We start from the raw sequence: 24,610 nt of genomic DNA, 5'->3' as shown, positions 1-24,610 counted from the left end.
AAGGACCCTGCAATGCATTCCCCATGTGACAATTGTTTCCATCATTGTGGAAAAACAACTGTTGGATAAGTTTAGAGAAAAAAATATACCTAACACTGGAATTCTCCCCGGAAAGAATTTCAGAATCCCTATAAGGTGTCAGACCCATTGTCTCACTAGCACCATATTCAGGCTGTGAATGAACCAAAGATGGCTATGCAACCAAGAATGACCTGCACATGACTTAGCATCCCTAGCTTTTCTCAGTAAACTGCCATCCAGTCAGCAACTTCAGATTAATGAAATCTAAATGTTTCCTAAAACAACCATTATCCTTTTCAATCCTTCAGTGAATTTGTTCCAGAACTTTACCACCTAACTCAAATCACACAAGAACAAAATTTTAAAGCTGAATGGATCCTGGAGATCATTTTCTTCAATCTCTTCACTTCCATTTCATTGTCCTAAAACTATCAAGACCAAACTTTAAAAGATGCATGAAGATTTCACAGAATTCTAAGAGTCTAGGAACAAATTTTTATTTACTCCATGTTTCTGTTTCATTATTTTGTAAATAATAAAATATAACCTAATGTTTCAAATATCTTATAGGCCATTTTTCTTCCCAGAATGGAATCCTACTTTTTGTGTTCAATTTCTATTTTATTTATGAAACTGTATTAACTGCTGGAAAATCCTAGGGGGTCATTTAGTGCCTTTTAATAGACATGTGATCCAACATACTCCAGAGGACCTACAAATAAGGTGAGTCAGGCCAACTTACAGCAATATTGCCTCTCTGAAAGTTACCTGGCACATTCAGTATGGTTGTTCTCCATTTATAAGAACAATGGTTCATCATACTCCAAATAGCACAAGACTGTGTCAACTCTGTCAGCTAGAACTCACAAGGAAAGATAGGATCAGCCACTATAGTAGTTGCTGTGTTATCCTTGACATCATGTTTTTCTATATGGATGTGGAATTCTGGCAAAGAAAGAAAGAAAACATGGGCAAATATCACATTTTATCATCATAGCTGATGTAATTTAATGCATTGCCCCTTCCCAGGGTGTCTATCTGGTGTAACAGCTCCAAGAACACAGCAAAGCCCCTTTAGCCTTTGGTACCACCTGAAATACCATACTGACGTTGTACCTTTTAGACCTAAAACATTCATGCGGTATCCACCGCCAAAAAAGTAGGTCTGAATTTTACTTTTTCTGAATAAATTTAAAATAGATTGTTTTAAAACCTCCCCAGTATATAGAAAAACTAAATTTCCACCATCTAGGAATAAACTCATAGGAGGCTTACCATTATTTTTTGCCACATCCTTCTTAGTACAACAATTAGCACTATTTACTGCATCATTTCTGAATTTATAAAATGCTTTTCTAAACTATAAGTGTAGCCATGAACTGAAGAAAAAGTTCTCAGACACTTAGACTGAGCAGACATACAGGGCAACCTCTGCCAGTAAAACAGCAGCATCAAACTGCACATAGTCTTTATTTCATGTTCACCCTGTATAAACATCAAAGAATGTTAAAGCATGGAAGGAAAACACAAAGAGCCTCCAGACATAGACCAAACACACATCTGGTGTTTACATGAAAGCATGCAGGAGGAGGTGCAGTTTCAAGGACTGCTAGGCAGTTACAGAGGGTCTGTTCCCTAACTGGCTCCTGGGAGACCATGGGGCTCTGTTCTCATAGTGCTATCACGTTCAACAGCCTTGAAACCAGAACATTGCCAATGTTTCAGCAATTGCCCCATTCACCTTCCCAGGGCTTACAATACACTCTCTAGAAATAACTCCAAGTAGGGACGCCTGGGTGGCTCAGTCGGTTAGACGTCCGACTTCAGCTCAGGTCACGATCTCGCGGTCCGTGAGCTCGAGCCCGCGTCGGGCTCTGGGCTGATGGCTCAGAGCCTGGAGCCTGCTTCGGATTCTGTGTCTCCCTCTCTTTCTGCCCCTCCCCCATTCATGCTCTGTCTCTCTCTGTCTCAAAAATAAATTAAAAAAAAAAAAGAAAGAACTCCAAATATATGTGACTGTTATTTTTAGTTATTTCCTTATCTACCAAGAAATTTAACATGAGGACACCCAAACTCTTTGCTTTGGGGTAATTCATTGTCACTGTGTAAGATCATGTGCTTCATATATCATTTAATATTCAGTGTTTATTACATGATGTTCAATTATTTGTTTCCACTGCTACCTACCCCATTATATTATGAGCTTCCCAAGGGCAGCAGTGCCAACATACTTCTTCTTGTGTCCTCATTACCTTAAAACATACCTAACATAGGGGCACCTGGGTAGCTCAGTTGGTTAAGTGTCCAGCTCTTGGTTTCAGCTCAGGTCATGATCTCACCATTCATGATATCCAGCCCCAGAGCTGACAGCACAGAGCCTGCTTGGGATTCTTTCTGTCCCTCTCTCTCTGACCCTCCTCTGTGCACTCTCTAAATAAATAAATAAATAAATAAATAAATAAACAAACTTAAAAAAATATATCACATATAATAAACACTTCATAATTTTAAATGTAAATAAAGTTATAGTCATACCTTTTCATTTGTTGCTCTCAAAAACACATGCAAAGCAGAATAATAGAATGTCATTTTGTATATATACCTTTTTCCATTTTGCAGTCTATTGTCTTTGAGGCCAAACTTTTGTATTTAAATCTGAGCTCTGCCACTGACAGGTTGTATAACCTTGGACAAGTTACTCAACATCTCTGCCCCTCTGTGGTGTCCTCCATAAACTGGAGAGAATATTAGTATCTACTTCAAGCAGGTGTTGTGAGGAATAGATCAGTTATTCCATATAAAGAGGTCAGGACTGTGCCTGGCATACTGTAGGCCCTCTGTAAATAAATACAATTAACACAGAGGTAGGAGTCAAAATGACAGGCTCTTCTGATCTCTCATGTGTTTACCCAGGTCAAAGTTACAGAATGTCCCTGACCCATGCTTCTTCATGTTTTAGGGACCTAATAATAATTCTTCTCCTTTCTCACTAAAGCATTAGGAGAAAATCAACTTTTAAAATACTTTAATTCTCCAAAATATTTCTCTATTATAATTAACTATAAACTATTTTAACTTTTAAATAACTTTATTGTAAACTAATGCATACTTATTATAGAAAATTCCAGGGGCGCCTGGGTGTCTCAGTCGCTTAAGCGTCCGACTTCAGCTCAGGTCATGATCTCACAGTTTGTGGGTTCCAGCCGTGCGTCGGGCTCTGTGCTGAGTGCTCAGAGCCTGGAGCCTGTTTCAGATTCTGTGTCTCCCTTTCTCTCTGACCCTCCCCCGTTCATGCTGTCTCTCTCTGTCTCAAAAATAAATAAACGTAAAAAAAAAAAAAAAAAAAAAAAAAAAAAAAAAAAATATATATATATATATATATATATATATATATATATATATTTAAAAAAAAGAAAATTCCAGAAGTCTATTAAATTATATATCATTCCACCTCCCAAAGATAACTTTAACATTTTGGAATACATTCTTCAAGTTTTTCTATAAATGTATTTTCATGTTAAAGTATCATTTGTTGGCATGTCTTAGGTACTACTGGAGGCAGAGGGAAAAATTACTGCTTAATGGTTCAGAATGAACAATTTAACAAAAACTGCAAAAAAAAAAATTGACTGGTACTTTTATGTCTTTCTGCATAGAGCTCACAGAAGTAAAGCTAAACATCAAGACCAGTCATAAAGACCACCTCATTATTTACGTTAACCAGCTACAATGCAGTTGAAGAACATTTTGTTTTCAATGCAGCTAATAATCCACACGGATTTTTGCTATACTTCTTAAAAAATAATAATCTAAAACAAACAGAACACACACGGTAGCCATTTTCTGCTCCTAAGATAGGACCTGGCTTCCCAACCTCACCTGGCCCATTTACAGGGTTAGGGAAAGTACAGCAGCAGATGCTTCATGGAGAGAAAATATGCCCCAGAGACCTTGTCTCTACGAGGTTAATGTTCATTTTTCTAACGTCTGACAGAAGCCAGGCTTGATGAAATAATAACAACCAAACATTCACTTCAACTTGAAGATGAGCTCAAGAATATAACAGAATGCAAAAAAAAAAAAAAAAAAGAATATAACAGAATGCCAACTGAAGAGGTTCTCTCATAGAAGTCTTAGAAAGTCCTGGGAATAAAAGCTAGAACATGGAAGTGTCAACCAGATATCCCAGTAAGCTCAGAATAGCCAAACCTGCTCTGATAATCAAGGTATCTACAGAAAACAGCACAGAGGGTAAGTGCTCCCTCATTAAAGAAAGAAGAGAGATGTGCTTTATATCACATATAAAAGGAATTATTGTATAAGGAGTCTATGTGTTGGACACTGTGATGTTTAAATATGTCTAAGTTCAAATGCATTTGGAATCTCCAGCAATACATGAGATAGGTAATATTATCCCCATTTTACAGATAAGGAAACTGAGGCTCAGAAGATTAAATAATTTTTTTGAGGCCTCACAGACAGAAAGTGTCTAAGCTGAAATTCAAAACCACATTTTGAAGACCTCATTTTTAAAAAAGCAGACCTAACACCATTTATTAAGAGCATGTTTGCAGACTGGCAAAATGTTGGTTATTATTAAGTTTAAAAGCAGCTTGGGGCGCCTGGATGGCGCAGTCGGTTAAGCGTCCGACTTCAGCCAGGTCACGATCTCGCGGTCCGTGAGTTCGAGCCCCGCGTCAGGCTCTGGGCTGATGGCTCAGAGCCTGGAGCCTGTTTCCGATTCTGTGTCTCCCTCTCTCTCTGCCCCTCCCCCGTTCATGCTCTGTCTCTCTCTGTCCCAAAAATAAAAAAAAAAAAAAAAAAAAAAGTTGAAAAAAAAAATAAATAAATAAAAGCAGCTTTAGTCTTGTTTTCCCATGAATTCCTTAGGCCATCAGCTGAGGAATTATCCCTAAAGGTCTCTGGTTCTTCCTAGACCACCAACTGCTTCCCTCAAAACCAACTCTGCAGAAAACTGAAGTGAAAGGGCATGTGGATTACAGGACAAACCCTATAGTCCTGGGGAGACCCTCTGCTGACTTAAGCTGGGATGAGGGGTTAGGGATGGGCAGCAGCCTGGAGCAGAAGGGTGGCTGGAGGAAGCAATGACAGGGAAGAACTGGTAGAGGAAAGCTGCTAATCTTTTGCATTGGTCTTTCTTGTGTTTTGCCCAGAGACCATCATTGCCTACCCCTCAAGAGTGACAATCAGACCACCGTGTCGGTATCTTTCAAGTCACAGGACAGCCCACAAGCTGGCTGCAGTGAGTTGATGGAAATATCTACAGACAGAGCAGTGTCCCTTGCGTGTCATTCCTCCATGCCTTCAAACCCCCAGAGTTGCTGGGTGATCAGAAATAGACTGCCTCCTCCAGGGGCTGCTTCTCTGTGAGGGCTTCTAAAATAAGGCCTGATTTTCAACTTTTCTTTCCCATTTGTTTGTATGTTTGTATTTCTCTATGATTTTCTTAACCGATGTAATTTCTTTTTGAAATAAGGGAAATAAATAGTTCCCTTTTTGTCATAAAGAAAATAAAATTAAAGCATTTTGAGGAACTTTTTAAAACTGAAGATGGAAGGGAGTCAGTAAATAGGAGGGATCAATAGTTTAGAGGTAGCTTAAGATGCTCTGAGCTTGGATTCCTCTCCTAAAACTCACTGGGGTTGACAGAGCCCAGGCCCAGAAGGGCCTACAGCCCTTCTCAACACAGTGCCAGTCATTAGACAATAGAGCTCAAACACACACACACACACACACACACACACACACACACAGAGTCCTGTGAACAGGAACTCACTGACCACGATAATCAGGTATCTGAGGAATATAGCCACTTCAAAAGGAAGACAATCAGACAGCATTTACTAAAGTATGAGAACACACAAAGTGAGAAATCATGTGCAAACAAAAATTAACTATGAAAAATAGAATAATTGAGATAAAGAACACAACAGATGGAATAAATAGTAGAATAAGCTACATCCAAAGAACAAATTATCAAGGAGATACAAGATCAAATTGAGGAATTCTCCCAGACAAACAGCAGGAAATGATAGAAAGTGTAAAAGAAAAGCTGAGATAAGGAGAGAAGTAGAAAGGGCTAATATCTGCACAATGAGGAAGAAGTAAAGATGGACAGGAAGAATTGTTCAATGAAGTAGTAGAGATAAAGTTCCCAAAATTAAAGAAAAGAATGTGAAATTGAAAAGGCTCTGTCACAGAGAGTTGGACAGGATAAAGATGGAAAAACCTATGTGGAGAAAAACCTACATGTTTAACAACACGGCCAAAGAGAAATTCTAAATGTATTTTAAGAATTATAAAAAAGAGAACCACATCTACTAGCACAGTTCTAAAATTGATTTAAAATTCAACATTACCCCAGTAAAACTTTAAAAATCTTATGTAAATGTACAGGAAGAAATAAAAGGTTCACAAATGACCTTAAAAAGAAGCTATAAAAGGAGCATCTGCCAGACCAGACTAGAGGTCAACTGCAGAACCAAAGCAATGACACTGGATGGTTTTGTCACCAGACCAGAAAAACAGCCTGATGGAACAGAACAGAATGCTCAGAGGCTGATGGATGAATATATGGGAACTTGGAGGGGACATTACAAATCAAGAGGAAAAAGATTCATGGTAAATAGGTGACAGTAGGGAAAATGGCTTACTACATGGACAAGAAAAACTGAATTCCTATCTAACAACTTATTCAAGTGTAGGCTCTAGGCATATTAAAGACTAAATGTGAAAAAATGGTAGAAGTCTAAGGATAGAAGTTCATTTAATTCACAAAGAACTCTGAGACTGAAACAAGATGTAAGGCAAAAAAAATATTTAATAAATTTGATACATCAAAATTTTAACTTAGCTTAATAGAAAGAGAACAGAATGAGAAAAGTTATTTGTAATATCTAAAACCAAAAAGACCAATATTCACAATATACATAAAACTACCAAACCAGAAAGAAAAAGATAAAACCTAAATAGAAAAATGAGCAAAGGAGACCAGAGGAAGGCAATTTTCAGAAGAGAAAATAAAAAAATTAATAAGCATTTGAAGAGATGCTCAAAATTATTAGTAAACAAGAATCAATACAAATGAAAACAATGAGCTACCACTTCATATCTATTAAACAAGCAAAAATTAGAAAGTTAGATAACATACTGCTGGTGAAATGTACACATGTGCAGCTATCTAGAAGAGCAATTTGGCAATACCTATGCAAAATAAGTAAACAAATATTGTTTGACCCAGAAGTTCCACTGTTAGTATATACCCCAAATGAATGCATAAGCGATTCCATAAAGAATGTGCATAAGGATACTCATGTTCATGGTCCTTGTGGCCTTATTTTTCCTGGCTGGGAGTTGAAGGTTATCTGGGTGCCCATTTCCAGGAAAGTAAATAGGGTAAAATGTGGTGATGCACATTCTGGGATATCAGAAAACAATTAATTATAAGCAATAGATTTACCCACAGCAGTATATAGATATCTCTAAAATACTGTGCTTAGAGGAAAAAAAGTAACCAAATGAGATACATATAAACCAATATTGTTTATATAAATTAAAAAATACACACACTCAAACCATAAATATTCATTTTGCAAGAACACATACACCCAAAATGTACATGTTAAGTGTCATAAATTCTATGGGAAGAGGGCAATGGAGATGAGGTCTAAGGAAAAAAAAATAAGAAAGAAAGGTCTTACATGCACCAATGATGGTACTGTGCCATGAAGATTTACCTCAATTCTTTCTACCCTCTGTGTGGATAATTCCACCTCTACCACTTTCCATCATTCCTGAGACTACTGGAAAGAGTCTTATTAGAGAAAATGCATGGATGGTAGGCATGAACATTGGGTGGACAGTAGGCATAACACTGAGAAGCTCATCAGGCAATCTGAATCTGACATCCATCAGTCTCATCATAACCAGTGAAAAGTGGTGAGGAGGAGGAACAGAAAGCTTTCCTTGCCTGTACCCCCCATCAAGGTCATCTGCCATTCCCCTTAGTTTGCTATGTTCTGCTGCCCCCCCCAAGACCCATGGTAGCATATCCTCATGTGGATATGTCGGAACACAAAGGTGGTGCAAAGCACTAGACAAATGTGAAGCATTATTACCAGGTCTCTGCCACATCACTACTTGAATTTAGACATCATTTTTTGCTCTTCCAATTCCCTACACATGCTCTCAAGTCATAAGACATGACTGAGGAGATAATGAGATATACCTGGGAATTGAACAGTCCCCAAAAACACTCTATTAATTTTTACCTCAGCACCACAGACATCCAGAAAGGTAAACATCCCGACATAGTCAATTCAGTACAAAGGCCCAAGAAGGAATTCATCCATTTCAGAGATAAGAAGTGCTGAAAGAGAGGGAACCAGAGGAAAGGGGGAAAGAGGAGAGAAGAGGAATGAAAGGGAAAGAATAAAGTCCTTGCTTTGGTATTACAATAAGTATTGAAGGATTTCAAATTAATTGTGTTCAGTGCTTGTTGATAGAATTGTATCATGATAAATGAAGTACTTGTAACTGATGCAAAAGTCAAAAATAGTAGAACAAATTTTCACTGATTCTGCTACTTAGTTCTGATAAAAACTCAGGACACCATATATTTTCAGCATGAGATTAATATTTTCATGAGCAATAATAGCAACTTTTTGGCATTTCTTTCCTTGCAAGAGCACTGAAGGCTTGCCTAGACCAGGGCATGAGTGTAAAGACTGTCCATATGTTTTGCATTTACATTCAGTATTTTGTATTCATTCAATAAACCTCCATGTGGTTTGAGACCTGCACCAATTACTACCAGCCAGAGAGTTGTTGCTAAATAGTCTACAGTTTCAAACTTTGGGGACTCATAGGAAGAGTGAATTCCACAGAGGTTTTTAGCTTTGGCACACTCCTCCTGCTTTACATGACCTGCTTGTATCAGTGGCAAAATACTCACATACCTTGCCAGGGATTAGAATTTTATTATTGGTAATTTCAACCTGTAATAGTCATACAGTGTGTGTGACTTCAATCAACTATACCAACCTTTAAAGACTTCTTGTGGCCACATTTTTCAAAGGCTTTCATTTTATTAATAGATGGTGCCTCCACCAATATACGGGTTACACAGCCCTTTCCTCATGTAAGTCATTCACTCTAGATAGATGGGAGTTAATTTGTAAATTTTGAGTTTCATTTTAAATCTTTCTACAATGTACAGTTGACCTCACTATTATAACTGTAAGTTGTCAAGCTACAGTCTTGGATGCTGACAGCATGGACCAGATGCTTGGTCCATGACTTCACTTGTCTTCCTAGAGGCAGTGACATCCAGACCCAACATTAACCTGTGTGTTAGTAGATATGCTCTTAGCAGGGCACAGATGCTTGAAAATTGCTTCTTCCCACATTCCTCCTCTCCAGACCATAGTTCTACTGGGCTCTGCAGTAGAACACAAATGGAATTGAGTCTTCACTTTACCATTTACTACGCTCTGAAGTTTAGGCCCTTATTTTACCTCTCCAATTTTCCACCTAAATTCAAGACACAATTGCTTACCTCAAAAGATTAATGCAAAGATTAAATATGACAACATTAGCTGCCACCCTGAAAACTCTTCAATAGCTGTCCCTTACCTACACAGTATCTAACTTAAGCTCCTTTGCAACATCTAAGGTCTTGCAAGACTGGGCCTGTGCCCTCCTCTTCCACCATTCTTTGCACTCCCCCTGCCCTCCAGCAATGCTTCCCACTGACCAGTGAACACACCTAACCTCTCTGTGCTTTTGCATGTGCTAGTTCCTCTACCTAGAACACCTTGTTCTCTCTTAGTCACTTGGCCAACCTCAGTTCATCTGTTAAGCTTCAGTTTAAATGTTTTCTCTATTCTGGATGACCTCTCCCAAGTCCAGGCGGACTCCAGTTCTCCTTCTCCAGTGCTCTAGGGCATTGTGTCCATACCCCCATTAAAGTAAATATCATACTATATACTAATTGCTTTGTTGAGTATATATCTCTGCATCAGACTGCAAATTCCCTGACAGCAAAGACTGTCCCCTGAGGCAGTCACAAGATCCCACACATGGCAGGCACTTAATAAATGGTAATTGCCTCTCCCCTCTTCATCTGTGTGGGTTTATTTATCAAAGGCCAAAGGGTCCTGCTCTCGGTCTCCATCCTTTCTTCCCATTGTGAATGCTGACTGCTACCTCCTCTGATCTTCTAATTTCTGAAAGCAGCTAAATCCTGGTCCAGGAGGCACATGAAGGTTCAGAGAGACTCAGCAGGGAAGTCAGGAAATAGGGACCAGTAAAATTCCAAATTCTATATATCCCCCACTGGCTATCTTTTGTTACCCTTCTGTTTCCTTGTAGAAATAAGCATCAAAGGTTGAAAAGAGCAAGAGCTTGTGTGCTTGTTTTCAGGTGAGTGAGGAGGGGAAGGAAGGGAGAGTAGACCCCACTCATTCCCCAAGTCTGGCTTGCTGGGAAAAGAGGCTGGCGGTGGCTGCTTCACAGAAAAAAAAAGGAACTACCTGAGCACCTAGGAACACTGACAAAGCAAAAGTGGCCCCCAGTCCAGAGACAGAGGTCTTCTTGTGGTTCTTGCAAAACTGCTTTAGAGACCGGGGTGCCTCCGCCCCTTTAGGGACCTTACCATCAATCAGAATTCCTAACATGTTAGCTATAGCAGCTTCCCTGCTCTTCTTGCCTTTCTTCACTGATGCTGGGAGCTCAAGAACTCCTTTTTTGGCACCAAAATACTGCCTTTTTTCATGTGAGAAATCTGGATATTGGAGAATATGCTGTATTGGGATATGCGGTAGCACAATGAAGTGTTTCATGAAACAGCAGTATCAAGAGGTCCACATGTGCCCACCATCTCTCCCTGTCCCTAAATCCCTCAAAATTAATAAAGATGGGTCAGGGCAGAGCATACATAAAGTCTCATCTAAGACACTCGACTTATACCAATTTCTGTTAATTCACTGTTTTCCACACTGAAATTTTTATGTGTCACCCACACATAATCACCCATAGTCACCCATGAGGTAGTGTCATCTCCACAAAAGAAGCTAAGTAAATCGCAGGCTAGGAGAAGAACCTGCAAAGATGCTAATAACTGGGAAGTGCAAACAGTACACATTTGCCCACAAACCAGTGCCAAAGAGACTGGCAGTCACTCAGTTTATGTGATATTCTGAAGAGTTTTCTGGTTCAGTCATGTTTCTAATCCCACTCATTAAGCTTCCAGAGTTTTTCTGTTTTGAAGTTAGATTTAACAAGCATCTTCCTGCCTATCTAGGGTTTCCAAATAAAATACAGAACACCCAGTTACATTTGTGTTCTAGATAAACAACAAATAAATTTTTTAAGTTTAAGCATGTCCCAAATATCGCATGGGATATGCTTATACTGAAATTACATTTGTTATTTATCTGATTCAAATTTAACTGAATGTTCTATATTTTGACACAGCCTATTTTTCCAAGAATGTAATGGATTCTTGGGTTTATGTCTTAAGGAATTATCTGAGATTAAAGATTCCCTTCATCCTTACTTTACTTAGAGTTCATAACCAACCCCAATCTCTGGAGCTGGTTAAAGTAGCAAGTATCAATACAATTTATTTCGGTTTCATTTTTTTCCCTACTCACTTCTGGAACAGAATTTTGCAAAGAGAATGGCCGAAAAGCAATTTAAATTGAAAATGGTGGAATGGAAACAAGTTATGGGTAAACCATAGATGTTTCTCAATCCCTGTATAGTCTGGATTTTCAAGTCCTGTTGATTATGATCTTATTGTTCCTTCTTCCTCCTGGGTTGGTTTGAAGGCTTGGATAACAAATGAGACATTTTTAATGAACTTAAGTTAAATATTGATTCAAGGAGTGAACACAATTTCAATTAAATTTTATTCAATATTTATTTAAATAAACTTAACTCACTTTCCAATAGTTGTGTTTTACAACAGTTTGCTGTACCAAAATACATTTAGACATATTCTTTTTGCAAAAACATTTTTAAAAGAACCTGTTTAAGGAGAGTAACCAGCACTCTGACTTTTTCTAAGAAAAATGTATTAGAAAGTCCAGTCATAATTTTTTCCAATGGATCACACTTGTGGCCTGAACACCTATTACAGTTTGCATCTGACATCCAAAGAATGCAATGAGAGTTGCAATCTCCTCTCCACACTAAGAAAGTAACAGTAACAGAGTAGAATAAGAAGGAGAAACAAGAGGAGGAGGAGGAGGAGAACGAAAGAAAAGGAGAAAGAGGAAGGGGAGGAGGGGAGGAGGGGGAGAGGAAGAGGGGGAAGGTTCAGGAAAGAATTGGAAGGGAAAAGGGCATAACTTTATCTTTGGTGCCCAATGTGTGCCAAGTCTGCAGGTCCACAGCTACTAGGACTTGGCACAGGATTCAAATGCAGGCAGTCTGACTTCTGTCTAAGGACTACCAAATCCCCAGGCTTACTCCCCACAATAATGATGGCTCAGAAAACTCACTTCTTCAATTTTCTATTTGGGTTTACTCATTCTTTATCTCAAGAAATAATAGCATGCTAGGCACTAGGTGGCATAAGTGAGAAACAAGACAGAGCCCAGGCCCTGTTTTACATGCCTTTGAGTGTAGAATAAGAGAAAGAAAATGTTAACAAGTAAATAAACAAGACTAAATTCTGATAACTGCTCTAAAGGAAAAAAAGTTGCCCCAAGCAAGGAAATAGGAGGGACCTACTTCAGATGACACTGAAACCTCATTTAGTATAAACTCAGGTAGAGTCTAAAGGGACTCATTATGGATAACCAAAGACACTCCAATCACTCAGGAACTTCCAGGAGTTTTTGAAACTCTGTTCAAGGAATCAGAGACAAATACCAAATATATTCTTTTTTTTTAACGTTTATTTATTTTTGATACAGAGAGAGACAGAGCATGAATAGGGCAGGTGCAGAGAGAGAGGGAGACACAGAATTCGAAGCAGGCTCCAAGCTCTGAGCCATCAGCCCAGAGCCCGACACGGGGCTTGAACTCACGGACCGCGAGATCGTGACCTGAGCTGAAGTCGGACGCTTAACCAACTGAGCCACCCAGGCTCCCCTATATATTCTTTGTTATATCACAAGAGACAGGAAAATTAAGTGGGTGTCCTGTAATATTTAGCAGTTAAAAACTAAAAGGTATCTGGCCTTGTTTTAGAGGTGAAAAGAGGTTATGGTTGAAACAGGAGGAGAAAACCCAAGAAGGAACCAGAAATGGTTCCAAGGAAAAAGCAAGGAGTTTTCTGCATCTCTTTTGCTTTAAATGAGACGTGCATATTCTGATACTAACACTGTATAGCCTACAAAATGAAGAGAACCTTTTCTAATAGAGCATATTTTATTTTACTCTTAAAAATAACAACACTGACCCTTCCAGATATTTGTGCTGGGAGATTCAAATCTAGGACCTTCTTGCCAACAGCCCACAGAAATTTCCCTTCAGCCTTTCAGGGAAGTTATTCTATGTTGCTACCTCCATTCACTACCTCCGTTCTGTGAGCAAATTTCCTGCAACTTTTTAATTAGCTTAACATTCACAGAAGAGACAACAAATGAATGTGAATTATTTTATGAACACAAATAAGAGAAACATAAACAACATGGCACTAAGTCTTGTTAAACTGACACAGAAGAACAGGACTGAACTTGAACATGACACAGCAGCCAGGATCTGGGAGGGCCTCTGGCAATTACGTCAGAGCCTGGATGGGAGGAGGGCTGGAGCTCATTAAGAAAAGGCCTGCCTAAACAGTAGTGCCCTGTTTCCTGGAACTGGGGCTAGCAGGCCTGTAGCTGGTTTGCACATTAATTGCCAACCATCCCCAGGCTGTCCAGGTAGAACTTGCAGTCCGAGTCTTGCATTGCCTGTACAATAACAAGAATGCAGCTTTGTGCTGACTGAGCAGTAACATTTTATCTGGTACATTAGTCTGATTTCTGATACTAATGGCCTTAAGTAAAATGGAGGATTTTAAATTTGATGGAAAAGAGCGCATACCTGTCGACTACGTGAAGGGGATAATGCAAACCATACCTACCTGTAACATCTGGGACCAGATCTGGAACTTCCAAGCCAAGTCTGATGATCTGCTTATTGCCACCTATCCTAAAGCAGGTAGGGGAGAGAGGAGAGGGGAAGGTGAAGAAGAGAGTTAGGAAGGGAAGTGGGGAAAGTACATTAATAATGAAATAAAGGAGTGGGAAATTGTTTACTGGACGGAGTGATATGGCTAAGATATATATCTTGTGGAAACTGAAACTACAGAAAAAAATATTAAAATGATGTACAAATTTTAAGATTTAATTCTTCCTATGATGTACATATTTTTTTAATTTTTTTTTTTTGAGAGTGAGACAGAGACAGAGTGTGAGCAGGGGAGAGAGGAAGACACAGAATCTGAAACAGGCTCCAGGCTCTGTGCTGTCAGCACAGAGCCCGATGTGGGGCTCAAACTCACGAATGACGAGATCATGACCTAAGCCAAAGTCAGACACTTAACCCACTGAGCCACCCAGGTGCCCCTGATGTACATTTTTTTTACTTCCCCAGTAAAGAGTGAATGAAAGAGCTGAGAACTAAAGGGCTAGATTTATTGATTTGTTTGTTCCCAATGCAGGCCCTTACTGCAGATCCTGTAAAAAAAAAAAGAAAAAAACAAAACAAAACAAAACAAAACAAAAAACTTCTTTGTGTGTGTGAGCTAAAAAGGGGATCCCAAGGCTGATTTGGGGAAGAGTTATGGGAGCTTTGGTCCTGCAATGCTGATTTCACCTCAGCAGCCCCCAGAAGCCCTCAAAATTCTCTCAGTTCAGGGTCTGAGAACTACTGTTTTGATTTCCATCCTCCGTCATGGCATGTTGTGAACCTACTTCCTTGTTTCAGTAATTAGTTTAACAGAAGTTGCTATAAAAGTAAGAATACTTGAGCCCAGCCACTGTATCATAAAAATTTTAGGATAAGCAGGGAGAAATAGTTCTCTACAGATTTTTGTGCATATTACATATATAGTAAAAATACACTATTTAATTCACAGCCAGATTGCATGTACATTTGCTCTTTGAAAAATCAAGTTACCTGTCAATAACCCCTCTTTCACACACACACACACACACACACACACACACACACACACATAAACACCAAAAAATCTAAACCTAAGCATTTTCTGAGATTTTATGTTCAAACCTCTCTTGAGTCTTTATATCTAATAATCCTAATAAAAGACTACCAGCAGATGAGAGCCTTAGACTCCTAATTTTCTAATCTTACTCATCGTGAGCCCATTCAGGATTAAACTTTCCTAAGTTTGTGAATGTAAAAGAATTCACTGGTAAGAATCACACGTCATAGTCTTAATTTTGTCCACAACTCTACTTGATCATCATTTCAGCATAATGTTTAATAGTTAATCTTTCTCCGCCTCCCAAATGTGAGCAGCAAGATTTGGTTTATTTAAGGTTTTCATGGGTTAGGATTAATGGGGCTTCAACAATCCAAATAACACACTAAATAAATAATATGCTTGCCAGCTAATGTAATATTTAATCATCACTAAAACCTTATCCATTAATAAAGGCTAAATTTATTGGAGGGAAGAATGAACAAGCATGGATGAAAAATATGGCTTACACCTAAATTTTTAAAAGAGTAATAAATACTCTGTGAATGAGCCAAGAGAAAAAATATATTATAAAATCACTGACCTCTAGAGGATGTATTGAGAAATTCCACTCATCCCCAAACCCCTAGCAACATGTGAACCTGCCCCATTTTTAGCTGGCCCATGGCTATAAATTCAGAGTGACCACCTAAAACCAGTACAAATAGCTCTAACTTTCTTTGACTAGATAGCTGAAGAAATATTGTTCTTTTATCCTGTAATAAAAGAGTTGGTGCCAGAAAATATTAGAGACCAACTCATCTATGATATAAAATGTAATTTTTTTCATTGTTTCCTAACCTATGCCCTTCCTGTAGAGCTAAAAGCACTAAATTGACAGTATGAGGAAAGGAGTCTATAATGAGATCTGATTTCAGAGAAAATAGGAAGATTAGCCCAGATTCATGATTCAGAGAACCATTCTCAAATTGTTCATCTTCCTGACATGGATTTGTCAGAATGTCTAGTACAATAGCTCTTCATCAAAGGATGAAGATTTAGTTGGTAGGCACTGTATCAGTCAGAATCAGACAGCACACAGAAACTAACTGGGCCTGGGAGACAAAGGGCCCTTCTTCCAGTGGCTTCTTGCATTTGAGACACTGGGCAGCAAAATGTGGTATGGCCTCTGCAAAATTTCTATCTGTTGAAGCTACCTTTCAGGAAGAATGACCTCTATCTCTCTTCCACGTTTCAATGCATTTCATCAGGGGACTCTAAATAATATTCAGAATCTTAGTGGCAAAGAAGTCTAGATAATGCACTTTTTAGCATTTCAGTCCCTGAGATAAGGGGAAAATTGAGAAATGGGTGAAAATGGATACTAAGTACCAATGATCAATATCCAGCCCAGATACTAATTATTCACTTGTTCATTCAGCCAACACATATTAAGTAGCTCCTATGTAGCAGCCCTACTATGTGCTTGGGAAACGGTTTGAAAACCACATAGTGATTACTCTCCAGGAGATCATAATCAGGTGAGAAAGACCTTTCATTCTAGCTTTCTTATGAACAATGCAGCTATATCAATGAGATAACAATTCAAATTAATGGTTGTGACAGGCAAAAAAAAAATGAACTGCATATTTATCAATATAGTGTCCACTCCAAATTGCAGCCTTTATATAAAAATTCATATTGTGATAACATAAGACAAATAAAAAATGATGTTTTCTGAATTCCACTATAAACCTAGCTTTAAAATTCAGAGAGATATTCTAACAAATATGATCATATTTTAAGAAATGTAGTATACTAGAGGCGACTGGGTGGCTCAGTCAGTTAAGCATCCAACTTTGGCTCAGGTCATGATCTCACAGTCTGTGAGTTCGAACCCCACATTGGGCTCTGTGCTGACAGTTCAGAGCCTGGATCCTGCTTCAGATCCTGTGTCTCCCTCTCGCTGCCCTTCCCCTACTTGTGCTCTGTCTCTCCCTGTCTCTCAAAAATAAATAAATGTAAAAAAATCTTTAAGAAATGTAGTATACTAAATGTCTGTGCATCTTCATCTTACATGTGGAATAAGGAACAACATGGACTCAGGAGATAGTGGACTTAATACAAAATGAAGGTGATGTTGACAAAAGTCAACGAGCACCTACTTATATACGATTTCCTTTCATCGAATGGATAGTCCCATCCATGAGATCTGGTGAGTATGGAATAGCAACACTTGACTATGATCCTAAATATACACTGAGGGTTTTTTACTATCACATTCACAGGCATTCAAGCTGAAAAAAAATCATAGAAAAGACATAAGAATTAATACAACCATTTTGAAAAACTAGAAAAAAATTAAATTCTAGGCATTCAAGCATTACTAATGAATTATGTGACTGTATTTTTTTAACTGTGTCTGGCCGTTGCTAAACTCCAGACATTTTCTAATGGAGTTACTGATTATACACAAGTTTTTCTTCTCCATTAGAAATTAATTGTATTCCACAAAGTTGAGCCCAAGTGACATAATTTCATCATGGAAGGGTTTGAATCTTTTAGGTTCTTATTTGTTTGGTTTCTTGTTTGTTATGGCTAAAGACTGTTTTAGCTTTAAAAAATCATTCATAAGCTAGACATATTATCTCAGATCTACTGTTACAGTGCTCTCATAGTTGCCTTGAATTGTTCAACTGTTCCTAAAGTAGTAATAATGGAAGCAGTAAGATGTTGAAGCAAATAGAAAAAAAATGGTGGTGAGTGATCAAAAATCAATTTTGCAGGTTTGGAACAAGCTAAGCAAATGCCCTCACCACGGACCCTGAAAACACATCTTCCCATCCAGTTGCTGCCACCATCCTTCCTAGAGAAAAACTGTAAGGTAAAAAGCAAAAGGAATTCACAATTTACTCCTTAAAACAACCCTAGAGTGGTCTTTAATTTCCTCTTAAGACACTTCACTTGTTAAAGAAGAGAGAGTCCATCTCTTCACAATAATCAATATGCAAATTGATTTGAGTCTTTTTGAAGTCCCACAAAAGTCAAAATCATAAGAATGCAGCATCAGAAAATCTCATCTGTATGGAATGTACCCACTTGAACATAATTTGTATGAGCAATAACCAAATATCAGTCTAATCCTCTTTTTGCTACTTTCCTAGATAATCTATGTAGCAAGAAATCCAAAGGACAATATGGTGTCTTATTACCATTTCCAAAGAATGAATAAAGCTCTTCCTGCTCCAGGAACCTGGGAAGAGTATTTTGAGAGTTTTCTGGCTGGGAAAGGTAAGAGAATTCAGTTTGTTTCTTTTCTGTCTCAAAATTCTCAAACACTCTAAAAAGAAAAAATCATTTCCTTAGAATATCTGGGCCTCTGCCTGCTTTACTGTGAAGAAATCATCAGTATGATACTCTCCCTCTCTTTAGGAAATCTCCTTTCAGTGGAATATCTGTTTGTTGGGCTTCTGTGATTCATTACCCTGTTTTTCATCCCTCCTTGCAGTGTGCTGGGGATCATGGCATGACCATGTGAAAGGATGGTGGAAAGCCAAAGATCAACACCGCATTGTCTACCTCTTCTATGAGGACCTGAAGAAGGTGAGGAGCAGTGCCATGTAAAATGTTCCCATTGGACTATAAGACATTTAAGTCATAATGTATGGACCCTACTGGGGACTCATAGATTGAAACAGGGAATAGAAAATGCTGCATTTCATTGGTTACTGCTGTCCATGAATCAAAGAACACATGGGATATCAGGAGTTTATGTATCCCATAGTTTCATCTACAATTTCCTGGTGCTCTGGGGTATGGTACACTGTTTCCATATAGGCAAAATGCAAGTGATACCTTTATTTTCCTCTTTCATATCTATTTTAAAATTCCATTTAGAAAGTAAAACATTTCCTAGCACATTTTGTGTTTTTTCATCAGTACTTGAGAAACATCATAATTTCGAGAAATGGGTTAAGAATTTAGGGTGTAATGGAAAATACTAATGATTTAGATTCAAAATTCTTGAATTCAAAGTGTGGCTTTCCCTACTGGCAATTATTCTTGGTAAGGACACTTAACATCTTAGAGATTTACTTAGTTTCCCTAAATGCAAACACTAGATAGTAATATATACTCTTCCAAGATCTACTGTGAGGACTAAATAAGATGAGGTTCATGGGAGTTTACTATAAATTATAATATACCCAATACTATCTATGACTTAACTAAATACAGGGATCTATGAAAATTAGAGTCTCTGTTCTTCAATTATCACTGAAAGCCTTGCTACTCAAAAGGTGTTTCACAGACTAGCTGCATGGGGCTCTCAGACCCCACATCAAGCCTACTAAGTCAGAATGTGCACCTTATAAGATGCCTTATAAAATGCCTAGGGGATTTGTGGGCACATTAGCTTAGATGTATGTCTCCTGGGTTCAGTCACTGCTGGGCCTCATCTAGCTGTTTCTACAGAATATCAAAAGAGTAAAACAGAATCATTTTTATTTTTTTAGTCAAGATACAATAGACAATTAACATTATATTATTTTCAGGTGTACAACATGATTTAATATTTGTATATGTTTTGACATGAGCACCACAATAAGTCCAGTTAACATCTATCACCACAGTTAGAGAATTTTTTTCTTGTGATAAGAATTTTTAAGATCTATTTTCTTGGCAACTTTCAAATAGACAACATTGTATTATTAACTATAGTCACCATGCTACACATTACATACCCAGGACTTATTTTATAACTAGAAGTTTGTAACTTTTGTCTCCCTTCATCCATTTGCCCATCCTACTCTCTATCTCTGGCAACATCAATCTGTTCTCTGTATCTATAAGTTTGGTGGTTGTTGTTTAGATTCCACTCTACAGTTTCTTCAAACAGAAAAGGTCAGATATGCGCCCTATCTGCCCTATGTGCAGAGAGTTATCTACAGAATTCTACATTTAGATATTCAGTTAAGAAATATTATGGCAGGGAATCATATAAGGGAAATGTTTGCTCTTTAATGAATAGATATGACAAACTGAGGAAGCCATAGAAGGAAGGAATACTCTGCTGTTAAACACAGAGTAGGAAAACTCCATGTAGGTGATGCTTGTCCACATGATATCAAATGTATCATTATAGGGTCAAAATAAGAATATATCATCAGGAATGATGCCCTTTTAATGGGGTATATCCTAATGTATTATGATGCCAGGAAGAAACTTTAATGAACAGGTAGTCTAACCTTAGAATCCCTAGAGCCCTTTTAAATATTTCTGTGATCATGTTCTGGAATGCCCCCTAACTAGTCACTCAAAGCTCAATATTCTCTGCACTCTTTTTTTTTTTTTTTCCTGGTGTAATTTCTCTTAGCTTTTCTTTTTTTTTTTCCTCTTTTTTAAAAATATTATTTAAATCCAAGTTAGTTAACATAAACTGTAATAATGGTTTCAGGAACACAATTTAGTGATTCATCACTTACATATAACACCCAGGGCTCATACCAACAAGTGCCCTCCTTAATGCCCATCACCCATTTAGTCCATCTCCCCACCCAACACCGCATCAGCAACCCTCAGTTTGTTCTCTGTGTTTAAGAGTCTTTTATGGTTTGCCTCCCTCTCTGTTTTTATCTCGTTTTTCCTTCCCTTCCCCTATGTTCATCTGTTGTTTCTTAAATTCCACATATGAGTGAAATCATATGATTTTTTTCTTTCTCTGACTTATTCTCTTAGCATAATACATTCTAGTTCCATCCACATTGTTGCAAATGGCAAGATTTCATTCTTTTTGATTACTGAGTAGTATTCCATTGTATATATATTCCATATCTTCTTTATCCATTCATCAGTCAATGGACACTTGGGCTCTTTCCATAATTTGGCTATTGTTGATAGTGCTGATATAAACATTGGGGATTCCTAGTCTATGTGAAGCCAATTAATTAAGCACTTTTGACATCCAAGCTTTTAAAGCAGAAGACACAGATGTCAGGCTATGCCTTTCTACTTTCTTTCCCCTACCACTCCTCCTAGAGATAGGGACTTCCCACGGCCACAGCTCCCTAGGGTGGTGTGTCCCTCTGATGAGGAAACATTGGAACTCTCGGGAGCACATAAACATCTGGACATGCTGGGTAGTAGAATTACTAGTCATGGGTGTCTCTTGGGCACTCATGGGTGCAAAATAGTCCTCTCCCATTCTCCTGCCACCGCTTACTTCCACCACTGAAATGGTCTGGGGACATTTCTATCAATGAAACAGGAGACAGCCTCCTTAAATTGTCTTACCCTATGCTTCCACAATACCATTGCTCTTATCACCAGTCTATGGACTCTCCTTGTTGGATATTTAATTGACCAAGATCCCCACCCCCCGCGATAACTGACTTGCATGGGACACTTGGGCATAACTCTTAGTGAAACACTCTCCCTGCACTGCATGTCACTGTATGCTGAATGTTTCACTAACACTTCAGTTTTTGCTCCTATGTTAGAGCAAGAAAAGTTTAATAATTCCAGTTAATAAAAAAGAGAATATTATGGACCATCATGTTAAAATGAGTCATTTATGGATAGTTGAGCATTTGTGATATAAGATTTTTTAATTTTATCTCATAGCATATTACTGATTACTGTTATTAATTCATTTCAGTATTCTTATTAAACCAATTGTTTTATATCAAATCTTCACTTTTCTTTCAACTCTCATCATAGAATCCAAAGCAGGAAATTCAGAAGCTGGCAGAATTTATTGGAAAAAACCTAGATCATGAAGTTCTAGATAAAATTCTCCATCACACTTCATTTGATGTTATGAAGCAGAATTCAATGGCAAACTATTCATCAATTCCTACTGAAATCATGAACCACTCTGTTTCTCCATTCATGAGAAAAGGTTTTTATATTTTCTTTTGATCATAATCTTAAAAGTGTTGTGCAACCTTTCATAGCCTTGGGGGAATTTTCTTTCCTGTGGCTAAGAAAAAAAAAAAAGCTCTATAACAAATGATTCTGGGATTCTTAGGAAACCACAAATGAAACGAAAACAATGTTCAGACAATTGAAGAGTAAGGTGTGGTGTCTAAATCCCACCCCTTCCCCCACCCCAACTCTTCAGAGATCTTACTGGTAAGGTGAAAACACACAGAATTAAATGAGATAAGGCAAAGAATCCATTTTATAATGGATTTACAAGGGCTTTATGCTATCAGTTAGATTTAATTCATTCCAAAATACTTACTGAGTGGCTACTATGTGCCTGGCACTGTTCTAGGTAATGTCTAGAGCAGTGAAAAAAAACACAAAATTGTCTCCCCTCATGAACATTATATTCTAGCCACAAATAAAATAAGCAAGAAGAATACACAGGATAATAGATGATGGTAAGCACTACAGGGGGAAAAGGCAATCTGTGAAAAGGTAACAGGAGTTGCAATTGGAGAATTTGGGGATTTTTTTTTTGTTTTTTTCCTCAGAACTATACCTTGAATTCTCTCACATACAAGCCCTTCCTGGTAGGTCTATACAATGAAAGCTATAGGCATAAGCACCTACCACACTTTGACGTACAAAGAGAACAGGAGAAAAAGACAAGAAATCCCCCCATGCCTGCTGTTTTAATTACTGTAGTTTCATTTCCCCCATTAATGTGACTCAGTGGGTAATGGGCTCTCCCGTTACCAGATCAGATAAGAAATTCTTCTTCCCTTCAGAATGAAATTGACAGGTTAGCAACAGAAATGTTTTGTTCAATATTGCTTCCCAGGAAGGTAGAACAGAAATATTCACACAGAAACAGGAAAATAGAGAAATACAAATTGACTCTCTCCCACATGACTGTTTCAGGGACAGTTGGAGACTGGAAAAATCACTTTACTGTGGCTCAGAATGAGAGATTTGATGAAGACTACAAGAAGAAAATGGCTGATTCCAGTCTAACTTTCCACTTCCAATTCTCATAAAAAAGAAAACAAAATTTTTTTTTTAGTTTATTACCTAATTTATTGGGTAATAATTAAATTTTGTTGCTCAGATCACATAATATTGGATTAGGTTCTCAGAGTAGTTGTTTATTGTGTTTGCTTTTGTGCACTCTAAAAAAGTGGGGATAAAGCTAACAGAGATTGGGGACAAGGTGGAGAGTGGGAGGAGAATGGCAGTGTGGAAGGAATGAGGTTCAATCATCACTAGTTAAAATCCTGGCATCATTGCTAATTATCATTATGTTTAAGTTTTCTACAGATCATGTGTTTGTTAACATTAAAAATTCTTCATTCCTTATATAAGAAAACATTAAAATTTTCAGAGTAAGTGTTCTTTCAGACTAACTTCTCAACACAGCACTAAAGTATGTAGATAGTGACTATTTCTCCCAGAAAGTAATTGGTAGCCAAGTAACCATCGTGTAACTCTGTTTCCCCCTGAAACTTTCCAATTCACTTCAGTGTTCTTTCTATAATACATCTATCCCTATCAATTACCACATCCTATATACTTAACTCTCTCTCTCTCACCTCAGCCAGTGCTATGATTCAGTCTTGGAGTCATATCTTGATTTGCCTCCTTCCAGTGAATCCATAATCATATGCTAATCCACCAACAATATCTCAGTTTTTCTTGTATGAAGTCTCATTTCTATAGCCACCCTTCTGGTTCAGAAACCTTTTACCCATACTAGTGTAAGCTTCCTAACTAATTTCTCTCTTCCTCGCAAATCTATTAGGGTTACTTTCCTAAAACAGGATTGTGATTGTATTTTTCCTTAGCTCTAAATAATACTTCAATGACGCTGAATTTACAGTGGCTGAAAGATAAATCCCATGCTTTTTAGCCATCAATTCATAGGCAGCTATAAACATATGATATGGTTGATCTCATCTTCCAAACCACTTTTCTAGCTTAATTTCATCTTCTGAACCATCTCCTTACTTCAGCAAATTAGCTACTCACTGAGCCCTGATATCTTGCAGGTTCCTACCCTACTAGTTTTATTTTCACCATGCCTGTATCTGAAAACATATTCTACCTATCCAAACCATATAACATGCCTCAATAACCAGGACAAGTGGTTCATTCCTTCTGCAAATACTGAAAACTGAAGAGATCATTTGTTCTTCTGAAGTTCTCTACACTTAGTATAATTCTTTTGTGATTAAGATTAAAGTATATTACATCTCTTATATGTATATATTGTCTTTCTTGTGCTTATTAAAATTTTCGCTTATTTATTTTTTTCCAAGATAGAAACATTGCTATATACTTCATTGCATCAAACAAAATAGGACAAGCACGAAAATAAGTAACTGAAAGAATATGTCTGTCAAGGAAATTCAAAACAGCTAACTTTTTATATAGTAGTACCTAAATTTATATTTAAGTAGTACCTATAAAAGTTATCTTTAACTGCTGTCCAATATACTAGCT

At 37.8% G+C, this 24,610-nt stretch overlaps 1 protein-coding gene across 2 annotated transcripts; it reads left to right on the top strand.

The window, feature by feature from the left end:
* The first annotated feature begins 13,810 nt into the window (after positions 1-13,810).
* Positions 13,811-24,346, top strand: SULT1C4 (sulfotransferase family 1C member 4). Of its 2 annotated transcripts, XM_042931845.1 has the most exons (7): positions 13,813-14,199; positions 17,274-17,399; positions 17,971-18,068; positions 18,349-18,475; positions 18,693-18,787; positions 21,902-22,082; positions 23,033-24,346. In XM_042931845.1, the coding sequence occupies exons 1-7, from the start codon at positions 14,031-14,033 to the stop codon at positions 23,146-23,148; spliced, it is 912 nt and encodes a 303-aa protein (XP_042787779.1). In that variant the 5' UTR covers positions 13,813-14,030; the 3' UTR covers positions 23,149-24,346. The 2 variants fall into 2 exon arrangements, with proteins under 2 accessions (XP_042787780.1, XP_042787779.1); XM_042931846.1 differs by lacking the exon at positions 17,274-17,399 and having other exon boundaries at positions 13,811-14,199.
* The last annotated feature ends 264 nt before the right edge of the window (positions 24,347-24,610 follow it).

The sequence above is a fragment of the Panthera leo genome, chromosome A3 (assembly GCF_018350215.1).
Source record: "Panthera leo isolate Ple1 chromosome A3, P.leo_Ple1_pat1.1, whole genome shotgun sequence".
Lineage (NCBI taxonomy): Eukaryota > Metazoa > Chordata > Mammalia > Carnivora > Felidae > Panthera > Panthera leo.
The sequence above is the reverse complement of the archived record's forward strand: the minus strand, read 5'-3'. Positions and strand labels throughout refer to the sequence as shown.

Coding starts and splice junctions, on each gene's coding strand:
- SULT1C4 (XM_042931845.1), top strand. CDS start 14,031: ATGGCCTTAAGTAAAATGGAGGATTTTAAATTTGATGGAAAAGAGCGC. Junction 14,200..17,273: donor TGCCACCTATCCTAAAGCAG/GTAGGGGAGAGA, acceptor ATGTGGAATAAG/GAACAACATGGACTCAGGAG. Junction 18,069..18,348: donor TCCTAGAGAAAAACTGTAAG/GTAAAAAGCAAA, acceptor CTACTTTCCTAG/ATAATCTATGTAGCAAGAAA.